Below are 20604 nucleotides of genomic sequence, written 5' to 3'. Positions count from 1 at the left end.
GTCCCTGCTGGTGGCTTTGTGCAAAAGCACCAAGAAAGGTTTTTTAAAAAGAGTTCGTCATGTCAGCAGTTCCCCACCCAATCTGTGACCCCTTTGGCCCAAAACGGGGGGGGGGGGAGTGATTGTTATTCAGGTGGAATATGGACACCCCTGCCTGGAAAACCTGCTGCAGTGGTGGGCAATATGAATGGCCATACTCTGTACTCTCAGTTTCAAGCCACTGCCTCATACCGTCGTACTTTGCAACACTTTAACTGGTGCAAATCTTGTCCGGGAAACACCCAAGCAACAGATGCAAATAGGAGCAAGTTTGGTTTATGATGGCTGGTAGAGAACAGGCTTAGTTTCCACTCTAAGGGTGTCCTGAATTTATCCCTTTACACACACACACACACACACACACACACACACACACACACACACACGTATGTATGTATCTGCTATTCATTTCTCTCAGGAAAATTATAGCCATGCACTTCAGAGGAAGAAAGAGAGTCAAAGAGATGTTGGTGAGGTGAGGGGTGGGAAGAGCCAAGGGAATATTGGTGTTGAGGGGAGGGGGATGGAGAGAAAAAGGCCAGGTTCAGCTGTATGAAGGGAAAGAATGGAAAAGATGGGGCAAGAGACAGAAACCTTCCTTTCACTCCTGTCTTTCCTCCCATTTGTGAATTTTCACAAGTTTTTTGCTAGCAATATACTCTTTTTTTAAAGATGAAGAACAGTTTGAAGTCATATACTCTTATTAGTAATGTTTTACTACAGTTAGTAATCTGTAGTAGATCGTAGCTACTGGAATGCATTATTAGCATATTTTCTGGCAATGAACCCACATTTGAATGTCAGCTAGGACTTATGACTATATGAAAACCTGAAATTCTTTCCAACAGGTTGTGGTAAAGCTGTTTAAGATAAGTGATTTTCCATGGAAAGAGATTTGCAGTTGCTTTAAATTGTATCACAGTTATATCAAGCTTTAGGAGATGAAATCTTTTATCTTCTGCAATGTTGTAAGAAAAAGATCTTTGAAGCAGTAACCTTTAGTACTAAGTTAAGTGTTACTGAAGTCTGCCAGGCACTGTGGCCACCGTGACTTGCTGTTGTAGTGACTTTGATCGCTAAAGTAGGTTTAGGTTTGGAAAGGAACACATCAGTTAGAATACTTTGGGTGCAGTCTTTTTTATAGTCGTACCTCAAGTTCAGCTAACATGTGGGCAAATGTGCATGCTAATTTGGCTGGTACTCTTGACTTTCTTTCCTATTTCTGCACTAAAAGCACCACATGCAGATTCCAGTGTGAATAATTCACTAATCTGAGTTTTGTAATGACTATGGATTGGTTCTTACCTTCCAGAATTGGCCATGTGGAGCATCCTTCTGGTCTGGACACAGCCACATAAAGAGCTTTATATATGAAGCAGTAGAACTATGCTGATGTATTAACATATATAACTGCCTTATACTGAGGAGTTCCATCTAACTCGGTATTGTCTACAGAGACTGGCAGCAGTTCTCCAGGGTTTGAGATAAAAGCCTTTCCAAGCCCAACCTGGAGATGCCGGGATTGAACTTGCCCCATATTGATGTCTCCCCAATAGGTGCTGCTTCCGTGTGGTGTTCACATGAACATGTCACAGTATTTTGAAATTGTCCGGTCAATGCAAATTGCCACCAGGAAGCAGTGCCTATCAATATGGTTGCGGCAAGACAGAAATTACTTTATTTATATGCATGTAATGGCGCAGTGGGGAAATGACTTGATTAGCAAGCCAGAGGTTGCCAGTTCGAATCCCCGCTGGTATGTTTCCCAGACTATGGGAAGCACCTATAACGGGCAGCAGCGATATAGAAAGATGCTGAAAGGCATCATCTCATACTGCACGGTTGATGGCAGTGGTAAATCCCTCCTGTAGTCTACCAAAGACAACCACAGGGCTCTGTGGTCGCCAGGAGTTGAAACCAACTCGATGGCACACTTTACTTTATCTCACCCTTCCATCAAGAAGTTCAAAGCAGTGTATATCATTCTCCCCATCTATTTTATCCTCACAATAATCTTGTGAGGAAGGTTAGACCAATGGATAGTGCCACCCAGTGAGTCACAAGGTCACCCAGTAAACCTCATGACTTCCCAGTCCAGCACTCTAACCACAAGGTTCATCACATGGAGAATTTTAGAGTGTATGAGCCACCCCGTGATTAACCAATACAGAGTGGACTCAAAAGAACGGTTGGTTCTCTTTTCAAAACCAGTTCTGTTTTGCAGGGCACCATTGGGGGTGACCCATGGGGCTTGGGCCCTCATGATTTAAGAGTCCCGAATCTCATCAACTGCCATCTCAATTACAGGTGAGGGCACAGTTGCTGCCACCACTGCTGCCGCTACTCAAAACAACAATTGTTTCTGATCTCTGTTTCTTTTCTAAAATGTGCTATGCTGAGGACAAAACAGACACTCCAGACCACAGGACTTGTCTCCTCCAATTTCCCTTGGGCAAGGAGTCATACACAGAGAAGCTATTGGGTGCTGGAAGAGCAGCAGGAGCAGACGCAGCACTGGAGAAGTAGGAAAGGGGAGCTAAGAGCTTGGCTGGGTTGCTGGGGATCTTTCACTGTTTACATTGCTGACTGCTGCCTCTGCTTCTTCAATCAGATCAAAAGCTGAAAGAGCAGCATTTATTTCTCCCTTTCCCTTTAGGAGAATATGCCTTCCGTTCCCTTACGAAGGAGTGCTCCATCCTAGGGGTGTGCATGGAACCGGCTAGTCCAGTTCAGTTTGAGTCTGGACTGGACCCAAGCTGGACCGGGACAGTTCGGTCCAGCACCCCCTCAAGTCACCACCCCCTGGTTTGGTTTGGTCTGGGGTGTGTGTGTCCACGAACAGTTTTATTTTTGAAATATTTTTCTTTACTTATCTCTTCTGGGGGAGTTATTGGAGGCAGCAGGGGGGTGTCTGTGGAGGTTCCCCCTCCCCCTGTCAGCCTCCCTTGATGCCCATATCAGCCAGTTCTTTGGCCCATTCAGGTCTTCTCCCTCCGGCGCGACCCAGGCCACGCAGAGGCCAAAGAGCCAGCCGGCCAATATGGGCATTAAGAGAGGTCGACAGAGGAAGGGGGACCTCCATGGACATCCCCCCCACCTCCAACAATTCCCCCAGAGGGGGTAAGTAAATTTTAAATGTCTGTGAACCCCCTGAACAGTTGGGGGGTGTTCGGTCCGGGGTTGGACCAAACGGGATGGTTTGGTTTGACCCCGAACCATCGAACCTGTTTGCACATCCCTACTCCATGCTTCTCTTCAGCTCTCTAGCGTCCCTCACTTCCTCTTTGGGAGGGGTAGGGAAGAAAAGGAGATATGAACTGCTTAAAGTTATTTACACAGACTCTGTGTGTGTGTGTGTGTGTGTGTGTGTGTGCGCGCGCGCGCGCGCGCATATATGTATATGTGTGTATATATATGTATGTGTGTGTGTGTATGTATATGTGTATATAGATATATATATACACATATACATATGGCTTTTAATAAATTAATCTAAACAACTAAATGGTATAGCCCTAATGAGCAGTCAAACTAAACTCCTTGGCTAAGCTCTGTTTTCTAACACAGACTTTCACATGTATAGCTGCCAAGCCAAGTCTCCCCATCTTATATTTGTGCTTTTGATTTTTTTTTTTCCTTATCCATATGCAGGAGTTTACATTTGTCTCTGTGGAACTTCATCTTGTTACCTTGGAGTAAGTCCTATTGACTGCAATAGAGCTTATTTCCAAGTGGAATGTGTTGGAGCCTGCTGTGTTATAATATTAGAGACCTTAAAATTATAATATATGCAATTATTCTTGGGGGCAGGGCATGACTGAGTTTAATTATCAAAAGGGAGGCTGTTGGCTCAAGCTCCAGACCTTTTAAGTACCTAGCAGCACCCTTGCTGTTTTGTTTGCAGTGTGTATGTGGGGGAGGGGGAGCAGTATTTATGCTCATAATTTTAAAAGCTGTAATTTTGTATGCCTTTTCATCTAAGCAGTTATTTACATCTTGAGATGTATCCTTTTCCCTCTTGACAAGTAACTTAGGTTCTGTGTGCTTACTGCTACGCGTTAATGCTACATGGATACAGTAATTGGCTTTCCAGAGGGTGCTTAATTTCATTTAGGATTCATTAATTCCCATCCCTTAGGTCAACTTCCCTTCAGGTATCCCAAGATTTGATAGCTGTGTAATGAGGCTATAGAGAGGCAGGGATTCTGCTTCAAGAGGTAGCAAATGCATGAAGTTTCGTGTGGCAGTAATAGAATTTAGAAGAGGCTACCAAAATTACTGCTACTAGATAAGGAAGCTTCTGTATATTATGATTAGGTTTCCTAACTCTGTTCTGTAGTATATAACTTTGTATTAGCAGCATTGTCTGGTTTCCTAAATCATCTTTAACAAATAATTCAGGAGGTGAGCCCTGCAGAGCCCTGCCTGTGTTCCTCCTCAACTGTTTTCTGTCATTCTGTCCCCATAGCCTGTCTTCGGTATATAAAAACAGGACTGGCAATAGGAGCCCTGCACCTTATACTGTACAGTACCATTTTCTATACAGCTCACATGTCTGCTATGAGCTTGTCTTTCTCTGTCTCCGTTCTGCCTTAAAGGCAGGAAAACTGAAATAAAGCTGGGCATTCAGCTGGCAGAGCTGCTGTAGATTTTATGTAGTGCATAATAAATATGCACTTTGCAATGATTATAAAACCTGAATGGTGTAAACAGATGTTACTTGTTCATATTTTTGTACACTTCTTAAAATTAACAATAGAATTTGAGGCAGGCGAAAAGGCAGAGAAATTAATTTCCCTGTTAAGATACCAGTAGTCAATGAAATCAGAGGGTATTGTCAGTGAGAAATTTAAAAGTGTGGTGGGAAAATGCAGTTTTAGCGCACAGCTTAAAGATCATGTTTAATTAATAGAATTGAGAACTTTAATAGGTGTGGGTGTGCATATGTTATCTCATTCCTTCTGGAAGCAACTCATTTTCCCCCCAAACAAGTTATCACTTCTGCCCGTCTGGATTTAAAGCATAAAAAACTGCCTCAGACCCATAACAGAAGGAGAAGTAACATTTAAATGTGGTGTATTGGATGGGCTAAGATTGAGCAGACCCAGTTTCAAATCCCTGCTCAGCCATTAGCTAGCTGGGTGGCCCTGAGCCAGACACAGGCCCAGTTCAGACATAACACCAAACCACAGTTAAAGATACCCAAGGTTGGTGTTTCTGGCCATCAGAATGCATGATTTGTTCCCAACCGTGGTTCCATTAGTGCCTCAAAACCTCAATTTGAACCCTCAATTTAAAGTTGGTTGGATCGCTGAAACTGTGGGTCCACTGACCCCATTGTGTTGTTTGAGTTTGGTGCCCTCTGTAATCTGGGGTTCGTGATGAAGTTCTCCTGTGACCATAGAGTGGGAGGCTCAGAGCAGCTCAAAAATGCATCAGCTCTAAGTAGCCTGCATGTCTCCCTGGCTTTTTCTCAGAGCAGTGACCTCACCCCTTATTCACTGCCTGGCAGTGGGCATGCCGCATTCCTAGATTTTCCTCATTTAAAAGCATAGAACCAGAAATGGACATAAGGGAACAGGGCGGGTGTCTTAAGAACTGTGCTTCCTCTTGTTTCCTTGGCATCTTACCCAAAAACGCCTTTGTAGGATTACCTCACACGCAAGACAGAAACAGCAGAAGACATTGTTTTTTTTATCTAGCCATTTCAGTTTTAACTTTCAGTATACATATATTGCACAACCTGCAAATCATACACGATTTCCAGGTTCATACATGGGGGAAACATTTTCATACATGGGGAAACTTGAGATGGAGCCGTGTGATGGTTGGGAGGAAAGGAAAAGGTTAATTTCTTTTTGCCCTGCTGAAAAAGCTGAGGAGAAGACACGAGGAAATCCAAGTGCAATGTTCACGCCCTCACTCACACTGTAGCCAGTGGTTGCTGGGTAAGTAATGCTCTAATGCCATTCCCTCAGTCTGGCAATGCAAGCAGCACTGCTTATTTATTTATTTATTTCATTTCATTTCATTTCTGTACCACCTAGTATAGAAACCTCTAGGCGGAGTGCAAATTAAAACATAATATAAAATAAAATATTTAAAATTTAAATAATTTAATAAATAACAGATAAAAATCACAATAGATAAAAACACTCATTAAAATTTAAAATTTTAATTTCTCAGTGAATGCTGAGATTGAGCCTGGGAGGACTAGAAAGAAGGAGAAATTACTTTAGGCAGTGGCTGGGGGTAACAAATCTCATTTGCTGGATTGTGTGTGTCAGAATTCTCAGCTTCCACACTTAACTTTGGGTTCATTACTCACAGTTTGGTGTTATGTCTGAATGGGATCCTTCTGGAGCGTCTGAAGGGGTTTGGAGTTGGAGGCACTGCTTTGCAGTGGTTCCGCTCCTACCTCTCAGGCAGGTTCCAGATGGTGTCCCTTGGAGACTACTGTTCTTCAAAATATGAACTTTTATATGGTGTTCCCCAGGGCTCCATACTGTCTCCAATGTTGTTTAATATCTACATGGGACATATTAAACAACTGGGAGAGATCATCAGGAGATTTGGTGCAGGGTGCTACCAATACGCTGATGACACCCAAATCTATTTCTCCATGTCAGCATCATCGGGAGAGGGCATAATCTCCCTAAATGCCTGCCTGGAGTCGGTGATGGGCTGGATGAGGGATAACAAACTGAGACTGAATCCGGCTAAGACAGAGGTGCTCATTGTCTGGAGTCGAAACTCAAGAGATTATTTGGATCTGCCTGTTCTGGATGGGGTCACACTTCCCCAGAAGGAACAGGTACGCAGTCTAGGGGTGCTTCTGGATCCGAACCTCTCCCTGGTGTCCCAGGTTGAGACGGTGGCCAGAAGTGCCTTCTATCAGCTTCGGCTAATACGCCAGCTGCGTCTGTTTTCTTGAGATGAATGACCTCAAAACAGTGGTACATCTGCTGGTAACTTCCAGACTGGATTACTGTAATGTACTCTATGTGGGGCTGCCCTTGTATGTAGTCCGGAAACTACAGCTGGTCCAGAATGCGGCAGCCAGGCTGGTCTCTGGGTCATCTCGGAGAGACCATGTAACTCCTGTATTGAAGGAGCTACACTGGTTGCCGATGTGTTTCCAGGCAAAATACAAAGTGCTGGTTATAACCTATAAAGCACTAAACAGTTTGGGCCCTGGTATTTAAGGGAACGCCTTCTTTGGCATGAACCCCACCACCCATTGAGATCTGCTGGAGAGGTCCGTCTGCAGCTGCCACCGGCTCGTCTGGTAGCCACTCAGGGACGGGCCTTCTCCACTGCTGCTCCAAGGCTTTGGAATCCACTCCCTAGTGAAATAAGAGCCTCCCCAGCTCTGACAGCTTTTAAAAAGTCTTTAAAAACACATTTCTTCACCCAGGCTTTTAATTAATGCTGTTTTAATGGTTTTAATGCTGTTTTAAAATATTATTTTAAAATTTTTAAATTGTTGTAATGTGTGTGCCCCACCCCCCATTTTTGTCTTAACGAATGTTTTACTTTGTTTTTATTCTGTTGTAAACCGCCCAGAGAAATAAGTTTTGGGTGGTATAAAAATGTTTTAATGAATGAATGAATGAATGAATGAATAAATATCTCAGTCTGCCCTTCCCCAACAGTGTTATTGCAAGAATAATGGGGTGGGACAGATATGCTACTGTTTTGAGGTTTTTTGGAGGGATAGAAATGTAATAAATAAATGAAAATTTATAACATGTTAAAAATTGGCAGATTCTTCTTAACCTCATCATATTGGCATTTTTAAATTGATCTTGCATCTCAACATTTTTTCCCATTCCTCTGTATGCTGTATCTTGTCTTTCACTGTAAAACTGAGGGTGGGGCCTGTGACTCCCTTATGTAGATTTTTAGACTTTGCACTCTAGAAATAATATTATAGCATTTTTTGTATTAATACTCATTCCCAGTTTTATCTAGATCTAACTTGACAATTATGTGAGTGGATGTAAAGGTATGCAAGTCTATTGTCCATGCTTAACCTGAACCAAGTGTAACATCTGATGAATTTGAAAAGTTTAATATGACATGCTGATATACTTTCTGGCAATATAAGCTCTAATGAAAGCCAGTAAAGCCTGGCTTTTGTGAGCAAAGAAATTGACCCTGTTTTGTTGGAAATTCATGAGTTTCCCAGATACAGTAGCGTCTTCAGAACATAGTACAATGAGAGAACAGGAACTCGTTTGAAAGCAAGATCAGCAGAACAAACTAATATGTAGTTACTATTTCTTGATTGCCTTGGAGGTACTATAAGGTAAGCAGTAAGTAAATTTATTTTCATAACAACTTAAAACATAACATAACGTTTAAACAGAGCAAAAAACATGAAATATAACAGAAAAAGAAAAAAATGAAATCTTAAAAAATACAATTAAAAATAATAGCCTAAAAAATCCATCTGCAGTTAACATCAATAAATAAAGCACACAGAATAAGACTAAAGCTCTACTATTTAGCAGAGAAGCTTAGTAGATATAAATCTCTAAGTTTAAAAGACAATAAAGCAAAGGTAGCAACTTGGTAACTAACATATAGAATCACATCTACAAGAAGGTAGTATAAACATGTCACATCTGAGCCCTTAAATTTATCAGTAATCTGCCTCAGCATTTTTTCCCTGAGCACATCATAAACCGGGCAGTATAGGTCTTAATGGATAATGTCCTCTACTTGCCCTGAACCACAAGGGCAAAGACAATGCTCCATTAGGAGTTTTCGAAATCTACCTTCAAGATACACTGTAGACATGGTTTGAAAGTGTAAGATGGTACATGCCTTCTTCAGCAGTGCACAGGTGAATTTAACCAGGTACTGTGAAAAACTTCTTTGTTTCTTATATTGACAGTACCAAGATGAAAACTTTGAGGACTGCACAGCAGTGGGGTCTGAGCTAGCATCCAGCTCAAGGAGACAATCTCTGTTTTCTCTGCTCCAAGACTTAAGTTCCTCAATCAAGGGCAAGGAATACAATTGCAAAATGATTGATTGATTGATTGAGTGCCAAGTGATTGATTAAGTCAGTGTCATCTCATAGAGACCACATAGATAGATTCTCTCCAAGATGATCTGTCTTCAGCTTGGCCATTAAGGTGTCTCAGTGGTGCATTCATTGCTGTTGTAATCAAGTCCATCCACCTTACTGCTGGTCATCCTCTTCTTCTCTTTCTTTCAACTTTCCCCAGGATTATGGACTTCTCAAGGGAGCTGGGTTTTCACATAATGTTTACGAAGTATGATAGTTTGAGCCTGGTCATTTGTGCCTCAAGTGAAAATTCTGGATCGATTTGTTCTGTGATCCATTTGTTTGTTTTCCTGGCTGTCCATGGTATCCTCAAAAGTCTTCTTCAGCACCAAAGTTCAAAAGCATCAATACTTTTTTTGTCCTGCTTCTTCAAAGTCCAGTTTTCATATCCATAGAGTGTCACGGGATCCTGCTTCTTCAAAGTCCAGTTTTCAATCCATAGAGTATCACAGGAAGAACCATTGTCTGAACGATTCTAATCTTTGTAGGTATAGGCATGTCATGGCATCTAAATATCCTTTCCAAGGCCTTCATTGCAGCCCTACCAAGTGCTAGTCTGCAGCATATTTCTTGACTTCTGGATCCTTTTACTGTTGATGGTCAATCCTAAAAGGCAGAAGCTATCCACCACTTCATTATCAATTCTGAGGCTGGTTGTTGTACCTGTTGTCATTAATTTAATCTTCTTTACATTTAGTCATAGTCCCCCTTTTTTCACTGTGCTCCTTGACTTTCACTACTAGAGCTTGCAGATCATCCGCATTCTCATCTATCAGAGTAGTTTCAGCATAGTGCAGATTATTGATGTTTCTTCCTCCAACTTTAAAATCTCACTCGTCGTCTTCCAATCCAGCTGCCCTCAGTATATGTTCAGCATATAAATTGAATAAACAAGAAGAAAGTATACAGCCTTGCCTTTGCCAATCTGGAATCAGTCTGTTTTACCATGTTCTGTCTGGACTGTGGCTTCCAGACTGTTGTATAGGTTTCTCATGAGAACAATGAGATGTTCTGGGATGGCCATTTTCTTTAGGATATCCCACAACTTGACATGGTTGATGCAATACAGGACAGCAAATTTGTCTACTGATTCCCATCCATATAATGCAAGTGGCAGGATTTAACTAAGTGGTGTTCCGGGAGGTTGTCTAATTTCTTAAAATACTTTAGTAATGCCAGATATACTCTTAACAGATATTGAGCACAGCCCTATCTCCATTCTCAGAAAAGCAGCAGGAGTGCCCTGGGGGAGGCCAAGAATTTTCCTTAGGAAATTGTTTTGAACTATTTCCAGCTATTGTCTCACCCCCAAATCTCAGCACCACACATCATCTGTGACATCACCTTTTGTCACAGACAAAATTAAATATTTTAATTTCAGGAGCTATTAACTGCCATATATTTTTGGGAAAAAATAGTGCCCACAGATCATCAGGCAGTTAGAGCAACATTAAGGCGCACCTTCCATACAAGAGACATGGAAGAAAACACCCAAATGCCTTAAAGAAGAGCATTGCTGTATTTGTTGAGCACTGATTGACCACTTCTGCGTAATGTATCTGCTGTTGAAGACTACCACTTTTGTTTTGACATAATTAATCCTCAATTTCTCCTTTTTGCAATAAACGGTCAGTCTAATTAACATTCTTCTAAGACTGATCACAGCACAATAAATAAGTGCCATATCATTGGCATATATTAGGATCGAAACTATGCATCCACTAAGTGAGAGAGGAAAGAATTTTTTATCCCATAGCCAATACAATATCATTGATATAAAAAATGAATAAGAGCCAATAAGCAACCCTGTTTAACATCTCTCTTCAATGAAATAGAATCAGATAGAGACCCTTGTCAGCCCACACTTACCCTAGCCTTAATGTAAATGTAATTCAATCAATAACGTAAGAAGTTGCCTATCAATATATGTCCTTTCAGGCTTCTCCCACAATCTAGATCTATCAATCGAATCAAAGGCTGAAGTAAGGCCAATAAACACGTGCCAACCACTGGCATATTTCTGAATAAAGGCCTTGAGGGTAGCACAATGATCAATTCTGCTAAGGCCTTTGTGAAAATCAGCCTGCTCTGGATGACAAAGTTTTATCGATTCTTTCCAATCCTCCAGCTTATTTAAAGATGTCAAGAATATAGCTTGGAGCACTTATAAGGGATGAAAACTTGGAATGTTTCAAAGAAGATTGGGAGCCATTCTTATTTTACTTAAAGGACTATTTTTCCAATATGGACCTTTCAGCAGGGTTTGAAATTTAGTAACAGCAGGTTGGGTAGGGTAAAATCGAGTTTGCAATGTGGAGTATATGTGTTTTGAATTATTATAGCAATGGTAAGATTGGTAAGCGGGAAGTCAACATTTACTTAATTAAATGTAATTGGATTGTTAAGATATTGTAAAAACCAATAAAATTTTAAAATCCAGAAAAAAGGAAAAAAGAATATAGCTTGGAGCAACATCGAACAGACTAATTGGGTGATAATTAGAGGGATCCTGTGTGTTATCTTAAAAAAATTGGATATATGTTACTTTTGTGGGGGTTATGGTGTATGACACGAGTTATCAATTTTTGAAAAGAGTCTTGGCAGAATGGGGGCACCATGTTCTTCTCCAGGAGCTTTCCCATGAGTTAAAACAGTAATCACCTGCTTTCACTCTACTTCTGTGAGAGCTGGCCACAGTGGAAGTATATCTCTATCTGTGAGTTCTGTTATTGGCTCACTCTGGGGGCAACCAATCCTTTGCTGATACTATTCTGTGCATCTGGAATAATATTATACATGAGTGTCATTTGCCATCAAATCCAAAAACCTTTTCTCATTTTTATTTTATTTTTTTAATATACTGAGGCCACACTCTCTCCATTGAACATTTTTAACAACTAGTTCTACTGGGACCAAAATTGTATTAATAGCTGGATTGAAGAGTCAGATCTATCCTTCCTAACTTTTGTCTGGAGTTTTCTCAGGGCTAGTCTCTTAAATCTGCATCCCTGATTGAACCAACCCCTCCTTATCTGATCGCTCTGAATATGGCCTACAGTAGTCAGTTGAGAATTTAGTACAAAAATAATTTTAGAAAAAATGTCATAAATTTCCAAGTTAGGCTTTATTTTGATTCAGCATTTGATGGGGTATTTAACAAAACTGTAATTTTCTCATTAATATCAGAGCTCCATCTAAGACATTGTTTATCTTGAATAAGGCCTTCCAATCACAGGTGGAGGCACGTTACGTACAAGGAAGATCATAACCCCTCTCCTGATCTTTTCTGGAGTGGAGGTGGGGAGGGAGAGAATGAGAATGAGCAAGTGTGAAGATATACATGGTTCAGGGATGTAGATTACCTTGAACTGCCTGAATTCTGTAATGGTGTGGGAGGGGTTAATAGGCTTATATTGTAAATTATACAGTTAATCATAAGTTGCAAAACAACAAGGGACTGATCTAATCTCCCCCTGTTGTACACTCAGAAATAGGGATGTGCAAAACATTTTGATGTTGAAACATTTTGACTAGAAATGGGCTGTTTTGAGTGTTTCGAGCTTGAAACAAAACACCTTTTAAATAAAGGGTCTGTTTCAAGCATGGAACAAAACAACCCCATTTTGATCGAAACGTTTTGACATTTTGAATGCCAATTTGGAGGCCTGTTTTCCTTTTGCAGAATGGTTTTCTGGCACTGGCTTCCAATTGGCTTGAGATCTCAGTTGGCTTTTTATCATACAAATTAAGTTATGGTTGTCATGGGCAACTGTGCCCCCTTTGGCTGGGGGGGAGCCCAAAAGGGGTGTTTCAAGTCTCTCTATTGTTCCCTATGGCAAAAACACTCAAAGCTTGTTGAGTTTTGTCTTGTCAAAACAGCCGGTTCGACCACTGTTTCAGCAAAAGCTTTCAGCCAACTGTGCTTTGTTCCAAGCTCAAAACAAAATGCAAAATCCGTTTCGTGCCCATCCCTACTCAGAAACTGAGGAAAACAGGGATACATGCCTATAGGGAGGGGAACAGTCAAACATACAATTGCAATTGGTAACATCCAGCCACCCAGTAAGGAGGCTCTCTGGATAGAAGCTCACTGAGACCAGCTCACATAATGACAACAATGGAGCCTAAAAGATTGTCATGCTGGATAATAATAATTATTTTTAAATGGTTTAATATTTAATATATGGTTTTTCGTTCTATTGTAAAGGTATTGTTGTTAAAAAAGGGCAGGAAGAATTGCATACTAACCTTGCTTTAATGATGAACCTTACTGTATCAGACCAAAGGTTCATATAGTTTCAACTGCAATTAGTTGGATGCCTCTGGGAAACTCGCAAACAGGGTACCAGAGAGCAGCCCTCCCCTCTTGGTTTCCCCCAGCATTTCAGGATGTTTTGCTTTAAGTGAGACTTTATTAAGGTGCAACTCTGCAGTTATGTTTATGCATATTTATGTATTTTTGTGTCTTTTGTATAAAGGACCTTGTTCTTCTTACCTGGTTTTGCCAGGCTGCTTTTTGTGGGGGTTTTGGTTCAGTTCCCATCTATTGTTACTAACTGTATTAAAAACCTTTTGTATAACAATCTATTATTTATTTTATCTTTTTCTCTGTTTTTCAGAGTTACATACATGGAAGCAGCCAGGCACAATTTGTTGCAGAGTCTCATATTATATTGCTCCTGAGTATCCTTTAAATGTTGATGGATGGAACAAAGCAAGCTAAAACAGATTCCTCTATTAAATGAAGTTGTACTGGCAGTGAATATCAGTGAGATTTTGAACAGGTATTACATTTCCTGCCTGTTTAAATTGCAGTTAAGATGATGCACAATATTGTTGATATTTATTTTTGGGCAAATCGGAAGTAGCTTAGTGTTTTGTTTTAATTACTGAATAGCTCTTTCAAACTGGTTTCTAAATGCAATACTACCATTTAATACTCATATCAGGAATCAGAAATGTTTAGAATATACTAAGGATCAGTTCATGGTGACGTCAAAGGTGGTGGTAATCAAGATAAGCTGCTAATGTTATCTCTTGAACTTGCCACAACTAAAGGGCTGAATGTGTGAATATACATGCTCAGTACACACAGTTCTATATGGAGAAAAGTCTTGGGCTCATGCATGTGCTCCCACTGTTGTTTAAAGCATGTTGTGTAAAGTACCTACCTTCATACATCCATATGAACACATACTTTGCCCATGTAATCAATTTGCTGCTCAACATGGGTGGATCACATGGGAGAGGTATGTATCCTGCATTCTACACAGAAAATGTTTGATATATTTTATACACAGTGCAAAAGATGTGAAAGAGCCAAAAGACTTGCTCAAGACTCTACATGTGTGAGCTTGTGTGAATTAATCTTATTCTCATCTAATAGAGTCAGCAATCAAGCAGTAAAAATGGTTATGGAGCTAGGCTCCCAGCTTGCATGAAAACGGGGCATGTGACTTTAAATGCAGAGAATCTGCTACAATCCTATGTTTAAAGGAAACTTAAAAGGAGAATTCTGCTCTAAGTATTATACAGCATTGAAAGCTGATTACATACCCACATAATGTTAGCCTATATTTTGTCATTTTCAAGTACCTTTGTCATTTTCAAGGAGAGGAGAGCTGGTCTTGTGGTAGCAAGCATGACTTGTCCCCATAGCTAAGCAGGGTCTGCCCTGGTTGCCTATGAATGGGAGACTTGATGTGTGAGCACTGCAAGATATTCCCCTCAGGGGATGAAGCTGCTCTGGGAAGAGCAGAAGGTTTCCAGTTCCCTCCCTGGCTTCTCCAAGATGAGGCTGAGAGAGATTCCTGCCTGCAACCTTGGAGAAGCCGCTGCCAGTCTGTGAAGACAATACTGAGCAAGATAGACCAATAGTCTGACTCAGTATATGGCAGTTTCCTATGTTCCTATGTAAGTATGCCATTATGATTTTGCCAGTAGCTGAAAGATCATGAGCCATTTTCACCATGAGTACGAAGGTGCTTATAGAAAGAGAATATGTGCGTATGCATTCTCTATTGTACAAAAGCTTATTATGCCACAATAAAATTGTTAGATTTGAAGTGAAATTAAATGTTAAATGTATACCCATATGTTCAACCACTGGTTTCTGATTCTCAGTTTTCCCCCAAGAACAGTCTGCCATATTCTGTTCAGTGTTGTACCATGTGTTGAACATTCCCTAAATTCCCAAAAAGGCTGGGCAGACCCTGCGTGAGTCTAGATCTGATAGTGTTGAAACCCCATGTGTAGGCCAGAATTGTATTTCCTGTCTCAGATATAGCCACAGCTGGTTGATGGAGTACTCCTGTGCACAGACCTTATTTTTCGCTCATGGATCTGAGAAAATTGCTTAGGTTGTGGTGATGCTTTCACAGCTAGGAGTTACAGTTTTATACTTATATAAAACATTAGGTTAAACGAATAGGCCTTAACCAGAAATTGAAAGCCATGAGGTTCTGTGTGATGTGCAATGTAAATGCTTCAGGCTCACAAGATAGTTGGAGCCAGTTTTCCTTCTAACAAGGATTTCCAGATGTTGACTACAACTCCATGGCCAACAATGGCTTTTGCTTGGGGATTATGGGAGTTGTAGTCAACTACATCTGGGAATCACTGTTAGAGGGAACACTGGTTGGAGCTAACAGAAAGTTTTTCACAGTCTCTCTAACCCAAATGCTCTTTGGAGCAGTGGAGACTTATCCCATGATTCTGTAACAAAATTTACATGTGGGCAAGTCTTATTGACTTCAGTGGGACCGAAGTAACTATCAAGAAATTGTGTACCCAAGCAGCAAAGTTGCTGAGATACTTACCTTTACTGGACTTGTCATTGTTCACCTCATTGTCTGATTCATATACAGTATTTAAACTAGCCAGTTTACTCGTTATGTTGATAGGACAAGTAACTTCATGTGAAGTCTTAATCTGTCTTCAAGCAAGAAGTCCTTTAAGGCTTTATTTCACGGCTCAGTACTGTCAAGTTGAAATTTGGGATGCAAAGAGATTTCACAAGCAGTATGAAGTCTTACATGTGGACTGTTACCAGTTACGCATGGAAGAATTTGTATTCCATTATCATCTTCATACCAGCGATAATTATTACCTGCTTCATTGCTTCTTTTTTTTTTTTTTTGCTAAAAAATGTTTATAGTAAAAAGAAAATTGACAAAATATCATTTTCCTAAACAATGCCATTTAACTTCTCAATTGATTTTGTAAAGTTTGAACACATTTAAATCCCATTTATTACAATGGATGAATTTATTCATATATTTAACTTTCCATTTAAAATCAGTGGGACTTAGAATCCTTATGTTTTATTAGATCATTCCCATGTTTTTTTTATTTCCAGCCGTTGGATAGCAAAGTTTGTTTTCTTTTGACTTGTTCCCAGAGAGCCTCATCTACTTCAGGATTTGGCATTCAGTCAATTTGCATTTGGATGTGTTGCCCAGCGAAACCTATCAATTCCTCTCCCACTCCAAAGCAACCACCAAATGCCACTATTGCTTGAAAGACAAAGGCACATGGTCTATTTCTAAACTTATGAACAGAAGAAGAGCCATATTAGATCAGACCATGGATCTAGCTAGTGCAGCGTCTAGTTCCAAATTCTGGGAATTCCACAAGCTCGCCCACAATTTGTACACCAGCAACTCCTTTATTTTTTTTAATAATAATTTTTTTAATTAAAAAGTAAACAAAGAGAAAAAAGTCGAGAAATAAAAGCAAATCACCACATAAATAGTATAAAGCAATATCCCCATAATGAAAACATTTTCTTTCTAATTAATTACATCAGTAAAGATCAGAAAAGCCATCAAAAACAAAATTAATGGAAAAATAAATTTCAAACTCCTATCAAAAACACTATAAAGCAAATCCAGAAAATGGGAACAAGGTTTGACCCTTACAGATATTGTAATTTATAAAAGGTTCCCAAACAGACATGAATGACTCAGTAAGTATAGCCAGCGTGGTGTAGTGGTTAGAGTGCTGGACTAGGACAGGGAAGACCTGAGTTCAAATCCCCATTCAGCCATGATACTAGCTGGGTGACTCTGGGCCAGTCACTTCTCTCTCAGCCTAACCTACTTCACAGGGTTGTTGTGAGGAGAAACTCAAGTATGTAGTACACCACTCTGGGCTCCTTGGATGAAGAGCGGGATATAAATGTAGTAGTAGTAGTAGTAGTAGTAATAATAATAATAATAATAATAATAATAAATAAAGTATACCATGCACGTAAACTGAGACTTTCAAAATTGAAGCATAATCCCACACTTTCAGGAGCCATTCATTTAAAGAGGGAATTTCTGAGACACACCAGTTAGCATATATTATTTCTTGTTTACACAGTCAGACAGGTGTTATTGAAGGGTTTGTTTTATCCAGACATCGAGTCCTTCCCAAGGACCTAGGATGGCTGGATTTTATTGTCAATGTTGTTGCTGTTGTTATAGATATCGTCACATAATATAGGCTGTTCCCAGTAAAGCTGCTTTTTGTAATTGGCTGATGGTGATTTCTGTGGCTCCTATGGTGTTGAGGTGCTCTTCAAGGTCTTTTGGAACTGCACCCAGGGCGCCAATTACTACTGGGATTATTTTGGTCTTTTTCTGCCATAGCCTTTCAATTTCAATTTGTAGATCTTTGTATTTGGTGATTTTTTCTATTTCTTTTTCTTCTATTCTGCTATCCCCTGGTATTGCTATGTCGATTATTTTGACCTGTTTTTCTTTCTTCTCGACTACAGTTATATCTGGTGTATTGTGTGGCAGATGTTTGTCTGTTTGTAGTCGGAAGTCCCATAATATTTTTGCATCTTCATTTTCTTCAACTTTTTCAATTTTATGGTCCCACCAATCTTTGGCTACAGGTAGCTTGTATTTTTTTGCAGATGTTCCAGTGTATCATCCCTGCTACTTTGTCATGCCTTTGTTTGTAGTCAGTCTGTGTGATCTTCTTACAACAGCTGATCAGGTGGTCCACGGTATCATCTGCTTCTTTACAAAGCCGGCACTTGCTGTTTGTTGTGGATTTTTCTACTTTTGCTCTTATTGCATTTGTTCTTAGTGCCTATTCTTGTGCAGCCAGTATTAAACCCTCTGTTTCTTTCTTCAAGTTGCCATTCTTAAGCCATTGCCGCTGCCAGGTCTTGGTGATGTCTGATTTTCTACGTATATTGTGCAAATATTGACCATGCAGGGGCTTATTTCTCCATTTTTCTGCTCGGTTCTTGACTTGTTCTTTCTTGTAGGCCTGCTTTGTTTCATTGGTGTTGAATAGTTTCTCGTTATTGAACAATTTAAGTGCATCTTCTTCACTGTCCTTGATATATTCTTCAAGGCCTCTTTTCTCCTCCTCTACTATTTGATGGACTTGCAGCATTCCTTTTCCACCTGAGCCGCGAGGGAGGTATAGCCTATCTACATCACTGCGAGGGTGCAGAGCATGATTGACGGTCATGATTTTCCTGGTCTTACGATCCAGCGTCTCTAGCTCTGCCTGGGTCCAGCCTATTATTCCTGCAGTGTATCTGATAACAGGTATAGCCCAGGTGTTTATGGCTTGTATGGTGTTCCCGCCATTGAGTTTGGACTTGAGGATCTTTCTAACTCTTCTGATGTATTCACTTCCAATTTTTCTTTTAACTTCAGTGTGTGCAATGTTATCAGCCTGGAGAATGCCCAAGTATTTGTAATGTTCTTTCTCTTCCAGGTTCTTGATATTGCTTCCATTGGGTAGTTCTATTCCTTCTGTTTTTGTTATTTTTCCTCTTTTCATTATTAATGCAGCACACTTGTCTAGTCCAAACTCCATTGCTATATCGCTCCTTTCTGTTCAACTGGAAGCTGTTTGTTAGTTAATAAGTGTTGCATCACTTCATCTGCTATTATTCCAGTTAATAATTTGAACATGGTTGGCAGGCAGGTTATCGGTCTATAATTACTTGGAACTGCACCTTTTGCTGGGTCTTTCATGATGAGATGGGTTTTCCCAGTTGTTAGCCATTGTTCAATATCACCTCCTTGCAAAATGTGATTGAACTGTTTAGATAGTTGTTTATGAAGGCTTGTTAGGTGTTTAAGCCAAAAGCCATGCAGTTCATCGTCGCCTGGAGCAGTCCAATTTTTAATTTTCTTTGCTCTTTCGCTTATTAATTCTGGTGTTATTATTAGATCTTGCATTTGTTGGTTACATTTTTTGACCTCTTTCATCCAGCCTGCTTTTTTATTATAATCTATTGGATTGTCCCATAATTTCCCCCAGAATTGCACTGTTTCTTCTTTATTTGGTGTTTCTACGTTTCTTGCAGTTTCTCCTTCTATGCTTTGGTAGAAACGTCTCTGATTCGACTGGAATTGGAGATTTTGCCTGCATTGTGTAATTCTGGCTTCGTATCTGCTAATCTTCTTTGACACTGCTGTTGTTTGCTGCTTTATTATTTCCAGGACTTCTCTAATTTTCCTTGAATCTAGGTGGTATTTTTGGATCAGATACTGTTTGGTGTTTTCATTCTTCAGCTTCTTGTCTTTCATATCTTTCAATTTACTAGCATCTGATCTGAGCCTGGAGATTTTATTTTCTAATCTAATCTTCCATTTAGGTGATGTACTGCTTTCTTTTTTGACAGGTCCACTGATCTTATATCTGAGCTCTTGTGTTGTTATTGTTGCTGCACTGTACATTAGTTGGTTTGTTTCTTGCATATTATTGGTTGTTATTTCTGCAAGTGCAGCATTGACATCTTTTAATGCCTGAGCAAGCTGTTTTTTGTTAACTGTTTTTAGCGCTGAAAGTCGAACCCTGGTGGTTGTTTGGTTCATGTGCTCAGTTATTTTTTGCTTTAGTTCTTGTTGCTTTTCTGTTAAATGGCATTTGGGTTTTTGAGGTGAAGGCAAAGGGGAGGTTGCCTGGTTTTGATTTTGAAACAGTTCAGCAACAGTGGCATCCTCTATTTCCAACACCTCCTCCACCTGCACCTGAGCAACTTCTTCAGTTGGTGGTAATTCTTCTTCCATATCTTGAGCCTGTGTTGCTCTTTGCAGTTCTTCCAGCTCAACTCCTGTGAATACTTTATTTCTGATTATGAATCTTCTCTGGTCTGCTAGCCTTTGTTCTGTTATTTCTGTATCTGGATGCTTCTCTTTCCAAATTTGGTACATTCTTTTTAAATAACCTCTTCTAGTTGGACTAGACTTGTAATAGCGATAGACTTGTATTAGCAGATCATTATTTCCGTTTTGGCGTTTTTCGTATTTTTTTCCGGTTAAGCGACGTTTCTTCCAGTAACCTTGCAGTCTCCAGCCCTGGTTGTTCAACTGAAGATCCTGAGTCCTGTTGCCCACTTGCTACCAGACATCCAGGGACTCCAGCATCTGGCGCGGTCATTGTTGTTGTTGTTATTAATTCAATTTCTATACCGCCCTTCTAAAAATGGCTCAGGGTGGTTTACACAGAGAAATAATAAATAAATA

General features: G+C 40.1%; 1 protein-coding gene across 3 annotated transcripts in view; it reads left to right on the top strand.

Annotated features, from left to right (window-relative positions):
• Window positions 1-20604, top strand: part of TUSC3 (tumor suppressor candidate 3) — a 204089-nt gene that overhangs the window by 124473 nt on the left and 59012 nt on the right. For 2 of the 3 annotated variants that reach the window (XM_053257292.1, XM_053257293.1), the window contains one exon: window positions 13738-13801. In XM_053257292.1, the coding sequence (XP_053113267.1) occupies window positions 13738-13801 (64 nt within the window). Of the gene's footprint in view, window positions 1-13737; window positions 13903-20604 lie in introns of all 3 variants that reach the window. The other variant, XR_008308887.1, reaches the window with a different exon arrangement.

Source organism: Hemicordylus capensis, chromosome 5, assembly GCF_027244095.1.
Source record: "Hemicordylus capensis ecotype Gifberg chromosome 5, rHemCap1.1.pri, whole genome shotgun sequence".
In the NCBI taxonomy this organism is placed as follows: domain Eukaryota; kingdom Metazoa; phylum Chordata; class Lepidosauria; order Squamata; family Cordylidae; genus Hemicordylus; species Hemicordylus capensis.
Note: the sequence above shows the minus strand (reverse complement) of the source record. Positions and strands in the feature narration are given on the sequence as shown.